The sequence below is a fragment of the Mastacembelus armatus genome, chromosome 4 (genome assembly GCF_900324485.2).
Source record: "Mastacembelus armatus chromosome 4, fMasArm1.2, whole genome shotgun sequence".
NCBI lineage: Eukaryota > Metazoa > Chordata > Actinopteri > Synbranchiformes > Mastacembelidae > Mastacembelus > Mastacembelus armatus.
This window is the reverse complement of record NC_046636.1, coordinates 21949472-21955964: the sequence shown is the minus strand read 5'-3', so window position 1 is coordinate 21955964 and position 6493 is coordinate 21949472. Positions and strand designations below refer to the sequence as shown.

Below are 6493 nucleotides of genomic sequence, written 5' to 3'. Positions count from 1 at the left end.
AGGCCACCCTGAGCTGTTTTGATCCATGGGAACGGATCAGGCGGAACAGGTCTGTTAGAAATTTGAGCTGAGTATATGCAAATATGACACTGTGTGCAAGATTCTAATTCCTCTTTGTTTTATGTTTTAGCTTGTGTCAAACAAGTGTTCTACAGTTACCAGCTGGTTTCACACCAAGAAAGCCACAGCTGCATTGCACTTGTATCATGCATCTAAGGAAATCAGGCCCTGTTACAATGTCCATCCTTGTTTGTGTCTCCGTGTTTGTTCTCTAATGAGCTGGGCTCTCAGTGTTCAGTGAGGAAAATCCTCACGTTCCCCACAGTTTAAAATAACATACCTCTGACAGATGGACAATGTCCTCATTTGGCTTTGCACCAAGGCCTTTGGCTCAGTTAAAGATCAGAGCACAAGAGACGATGGTTGTGTTTTTCCCGGTTTGATGTAACACATTGCATCTTTTTCTGTCTTCTGCTTTATTTCAGGAATGTACTTGTCTGATCTGACGTATATAGACTCAGCCTACCCTTCAACGGGCAGCATACTGGAGAACGAACAGCGATCAAACCTGATGAACAACATTCTCAGAATCATATCGGACCTGCAGAGGTCCTGCACCTATGGTGAGTGTAGATACAAATGCAACCGCTTATTCATGGGATAGCAGGGTGGTGTAGAATAAACTGAATACTAGAGTCTAAACTACAGGCTCTCACCAAACTCTGAGATCTGATTATGTCCATCAAGCAGAGGAATAAAAGCTTAAAGAGGACAAAGTCTGTATAAAAGCTGCTCTACAGCCTTGCTGATTGATTTTCTGTTGTCATGGAGACAGCATGAAATACTCTTCATAGGTATTTCTGTGCGATTTGTGACATCTGATCTAGTTGAATAAACACACTTTATTGTTAACATGTAAGCATTCTGGGATATTTTATGCTAATTAAATAATTTTGTTTTGCCTGACTGTTGAAAAGCAATAACATCTTTAATTTTGGCACATTATTTTTGCGGTTGTGTGCAAAAAAGGTCTGTACAGACATTTGTTGACATGTGTTACCCTTCATGTTTTTGTTTGGTTTTGTTAGTCTTGATGCAGAACTACTACTCATAGATCCTCCAGCACATGGGTTGTCGAAATGCAAGTAGTGTTTACGTGCACCCATGGGTTGAAAAGTGCCACTGGTGCAACCATTTTTTTTCTTCATGAAAAAAAAAATAGGCTTTTTATTTTATTTATTTATTTTAACTTTTAGCACTTAGAAAGGAGATGCAAGTATTATCTAGCAACACTCAGGCTGCTGCTCTGTGTCTAACCTGCACTTGAGCTCCTGGGAGGACAAGCATGAAGTAATATTTTTGAGAATAAATTGTTATATTATTAGTAGTTCTAATCCTTGTTCCAGACACCCTTTTAAAGGTAAGAGTTTATTGTCCCTATAGGGAAGTTTGTATTGCATCCAACATTGCTACCCTCAACACCACCATCATCTACAACTCATATATACAGGGAACAAATCGACAAAACAGGTGTTACTGTGTAATATTACTGAACCACTATGACCTTATGTTAAACTGCTTTATAAACTTTTGATCAATATAGTCGCTGAGTTCTTCATAAACATTTCAAGTTTGCATTGAGTATCATCTGCCAACAGTTCAGATATTTTCTTTCCAAGTTTTTGAAGTCTCATGCACATGTATGTCTGATTTTCCTCTGTCTGTCATTATCTTCCCTCCTTCAGACATACCAGTGTTGCCTCACGTGCAGAAGTATCTCAACTCAGTCAGGTATATTGAGGAGCTGCAGAAATTTGTCGAGGACGAAAATTACAAGTAAGAAAAAAAAAAACACAGCGACACCAGATGATCATGATCATGATCATGATTCCTGCTTTAATCACAGAAGCAGTTTCCAGCAGGAAAGTTAAAATTGTTTTTCATTCATCCAGTTTTTATTTCATAGTTTACTGTCAGCCACAGAAGCCTTCTTCAATCATTTTGCTTCAATTAGGTTGTCACAGAAAATTGAACCAGGCACCAGCACACCACGAGCAAACGCCTCCAAAGAAGATCTTGTCGGTGAGTTTCGGTGTACCTCTCAACTGAGTGTGACATGTCAAATAAATCTTTTTATCTTCAGCTTTGTTATTTTTTCCCCCACTTTAAACAGGCCAGGAGGCGTCAGCATCTCCTCTCTGTGGCCGTAAGTGTACAGTAGCAGGCGAGGGACCCAAAGTCCCGGCCACACCTCCCTCCCCCAGGAACCTGTTGCCCTATGGACACAGGAAGTGCCACAGTCTGGGCTACAAGTCAGTGTTCGAAATCTGTTAATGCATCAGTTCTGCGATAGATGATGTGCTACAAACTGCACAAAATTTGCACAACAAATTCCCAAAGTGAAAATACTGACACCTCTCTGTCCGTGCTGTCTGCTGTGTTTGTCTTCACAGTTTTATCCATAAGATGAATACTGTCGAGTTTAAAAGTGCTACGTTCCCCAACGCTGGCTCTCGCCACCTGTTGGACGACAGTGTGCTGGAGAGCCACAGCCCCACTAGAGGACAAGCAGAGAGCTCAACCCTTTCCAGTGGTATTTCACTTGGTGAGATGTAAAGTACTTATTATTTATTACTCAATATAGTGGACAGCTTGTATCTTCTTTGGCATGTTGTGCATTTGTGATAATTTGTGGGTTTATACAGGGAGCAGCGATGGCTCTGAGCTCAGTGAAGAAATGTCTTGGCCTGCTTTTGAGAGGTAAGACTACGACGTCCATGTTGGTAGTGCTTTTCATCACATCCACAAGCAAATCATTAAATACCCCATCCTTGATGTAATTGTCTGTTTTTTTTTTTTTTTGTTGTTTTTTTTTGGGGGGGTTTTTTTTTTAAACCTCTGGTTTAAAGACAGTTCTGCAAAATCATGTGTCATTAAATCTCACGCACACACGCCACAGTCTTGCTTTTAGTGTCGTAGCCAAGGCCTTCAAACCTCATCCCTCCACTGCTGCTCTCAGATGCTTCTGCAGCAGCCTGAATGTATTAAGTGCTTAACATTGAAATCCCCTAACCATTAGTCCCCTTGTGCCAACAAGTGCTTGGAGCCGCATTTACTAGTTCTAAAATAAAAACTCGGAGCTCAAGCTGAAAATATTTTTTTTTTTCCAAAGCATCATTCTCTACAACATCTGAATAACTCTGTAAATACTCATCCATCAGTATCTCTCCTTTAACCAGATGACCACTCCTCCATCCAGCTCTAACCCATGCAACTTGAAAGGAAAAAGCAAACCACAAAAAAAAAAAAAAAAAAAAAAAAACACCCACGCAGCCTTAACAGTGTCCCGTGCCCCCTATCCTATCTTATCCTATTCTGAACAGGACTCGATTCTATCACTCTCTGGGCCCAGTGACCCGAGTGTCCCGCATCCCCTACAGAGGAGTCCTGAGGCCCAGCAGGTACACACATCCTGACTGTAACCAGCCTGATCTGAACCAATCTTCTCTTATTCTCACTTCATGCCCCTCAGTCCCTGCAAGGGGCTGCTGTGTGCTGGCGCTTAAAGTGTTTGTACTGCTGGGGTAATCTTTTGTTGGGCAGAGGGTGAATGTGTGTTTGTAAAATCACAAATCAGGTAATGGGGAAAAGGATCTGTCTGAGTTATGATTCTTCATCTTCTGTTTTTTATTTACAATCTACATTTTGCTTTTCTGCATGTCTGCCTCACACACGCTCACACAAGAGAGCTCAATGTCAGCCTGGACTTCTTATTGTAATGAGTTTCCAAGATATTTCACAGCTTGGAGCTGAAAATTAGTTTCCACAGTCACACTGAGCTCCATGTGTTGTTGGAAACAAACTGTTACATCCTCATTCCTAAAGTAGAGAAGACCAGACTTTTTCAGGTTATTAGAGCCAGTTCTTATGGATGCTGCATATTAGGAATCCCTCGTGGTTGGGGATGGTTCTCTCTCTGAATCTCTTTCCACCAGGCTTTACTAGTCTCCTGCACTGGGCTTTCTGCTCTGATCCTCCACACAGACACAATCTGCAAAGCACAGCACTGTGCCCATCTCTGCACCTCTTTCTGCAGACAGCAGTGTTAAAATATTTATATCTCTGAAATTTTCTCCCATGAAAACTAGACTTAAAAATATGCTTATTCATGAAACAGAGTTTAAGATATCTTTGCAAATTGTGTCTGCCTTTACTGCTAGTTCCTCTCTAATTTGAGGCAGGATGTGTTCATGCATGCTTTCTTGTGTTTATGTTTTGTGATGTAGCTTGTAATGTTTGTCTTGTTGTAGCTCCGCGGAGTCGGAAGAGCTTGCAGTTCACTTATATCCTGGAGCAGTCACAGTGCAGGGGGTGCTGAGACGGAAGACTGTGCTGAAAGAGGGGAAGAAACCAACAGTGAGAACACCCCCCCCCCCACACACACACACACACACACACTCACTCACTCACTCACTCACTCACTCACTCATTCACTCGCTGATGCATACAGCATATAACACGTGCATGTGCCCATATGCTGTTCTGTATGTGCCCATATGTACCTACTGTACATGTATTGTACATGAGCAGATGGCCGATAAATGTTGTCTGCAGAGCACAGATAGAGCTGCTGAACTCCTTAAGCTACATAACATGTCCCTCGACTCCCTTCTGTTGGTTCCCTACACTTATGTTTTTGTCATTCTCTTCCTCTCTAACTGTGCTTCCATCGTTTTCTCCACGGCTTTTGTTTTCCTTGCACCTTGAGCCATTTTTATATTTTCACTGACATTACCCTGATCAGCCTTGACTGGAAACAAATCTGAAACTCCTTATGCCGCTAAAATAACAGTACACTTACTCCTAATTTGTACTGTGGTGTGTACACGAGCTGTACAGTTTTCTGCCCCATCATTGATCTCTCTCTTCTTTTCTGATCTTGTCTTGTTTATCTTAAGTGAGGGTGTCTAATTTTCATGGAAGGTATTTTTAATGGATATGACTACACAAATCAGGCTGACGTGATGACAAGATTTCACTTTTGTGCCTCCAGGTGGCATCTTGGACCAAATACTGGGTGGCTCTCTGTGGAACCCAGCTCTACTACTACGCTGCCAAGTCCCTGAAGGCCACTGAGAGAAAACATGTAGGTTACACCCATTCATGAACACACAGGTCCATCGCCACCATTACTATAACAGTCTAAGGATAGAGTCATACCATTCATCTTTGCAGGGAGGTGTTAGATATTATGAACATTTTGTTGTGTGTTTATTTATGCAGCTTAGAGCAATAACAGATCATCCAAAACTAGGGATGGGAATCCAGTTTCAGTTTAGAATCGGTTCCAAATTTTCCAATCACTCAGCATTGCAGTTCCTCTTATCAATGTTGGTGTGTTTTTCTGACTATCGCACATCCGTCATGGTCTCAAACTTTTCAGCTCTGCTGGTGGAAACCTGAAACAAGAACAGGACCATGGGGAGAGAGGGGACCATTTTTAGCTAAAAAACAAATACTACACAAATATTCTCCCATTTCATCCATTTTAGAAGCTGAGAGACTGTTACTCCACACAGCTCTGATACTGCCTTTACCAAATCCATCACACTTGAAGCGCTTTGTTTAGAAAAAGCAGACTGAGGAGGGCGTCCTGACACAAAAGAAACTACAACCAATAGAACAACAATATTGTAACCCATGGATGAAGGGATGGGTGTTAGGTAGTAGTTTGAAATGACTGAAAACACAACAGTTTTGTGCAGAATTGCATCATAAAATACACAGTAAAACTAATAAACAATCTATTGACACACACTTTAAAATAATTGCAAATTAAATTGGATTGATATAGCAAAAGATGGATTCTGTTTTAACTGAGTTTACTTGATGTATTGGTTTATTTGAATGGAATTCAGTGGAATACTGCATTCAGAATCAGAGATAACAGCTGCATTGATGCTAAAAACCTATAGCGTCTTTTTAACACAGAAAACTTATTAGGAAGTGTAATTAGACAATGAACCCTCACTTTGTTTCCTGCTCATAATTTTTACTTGGTATGCAGAAGAGAAACTAATGATGAAAAAAATACAGATGAGAGCATTTACAGAAATTTCAGGCTGCTGCAGAATAATTCTAAACTAAGTGCAGTGTGTTGCCAGTCTATCTTGCCACACATTTGTGTGATGGTGTTTGGACTGCATCAGTTTGACAAGTATATTTACTGAAACTGAACAGGAGCTCCAAGGAGGACGTAGGAGAGATGAGAACCGTGCTAACAGTAAAGAGTAGATGAATGGATGTGGGCTGCAGTGATGGTGTGTGTTCATGTGGAGGGGGCTGTTCTTGGTCTAGTGCAGCGGCGGAACAGACAGATGGTAGCACTCATTGAATAATGAGACCCATGACATCACTGCAGTCCTGTGTGTGTCACTCACAGGCTAATGAGAACCTTGTGTACATGCAGACTCATGGGCAACATCCAGAGGTT

General features: G+C 41.3%; 1 protein-coding gene across 8 annotated transcripts in view; it reads left to right on the top strand.

Moving 5' to 3' along the window:
• Window positions 1–6493, top strand: part of ralgps2 (Ral GEF with PH domain and SH3 binding motif 2) — a 63668-nt gene that overhangs the window by 52646 nt on the left and 4529 nt on the right. For 7 of the 8 annotated variants that reach the window (XM_026305171.1, XM_026305169.1, XM_026305168.1 and 4 more), the window contains 9 exons: window positions 486–623; window positions 1746–1836; window positions 2015–2082; window positions 2174–2312; window positions 2454–2605; window positions 2706–2760; window positions 3384–3461; window positions 4311–4416; window positions 5054–5146. In XM_026305171.1, coding sequence (XP_026160956.1) covers window positions 486–623; window positions 1746–1836; window positions 2015–2082; window positions 2174–2312; window positions 2454–2605; window positions 2706–2760; window positions 3384–3461; window positions 4311–4416; window positions 5054–5146 — 920 coding nt within the window. The remainder of the gene's footprint in view (window positions 1–485; window positions 624–1745; window positions 1837–2014; window positions 2083–2173; window positions 2313–2453; window positions 2606–2705; window positions 2761–3383; window positions 3462–4310; window positions 4417–5053; window positions 5147–6493) is intronic. The other variant, XM_026305176.1, reaches the window with a different exon arrangement.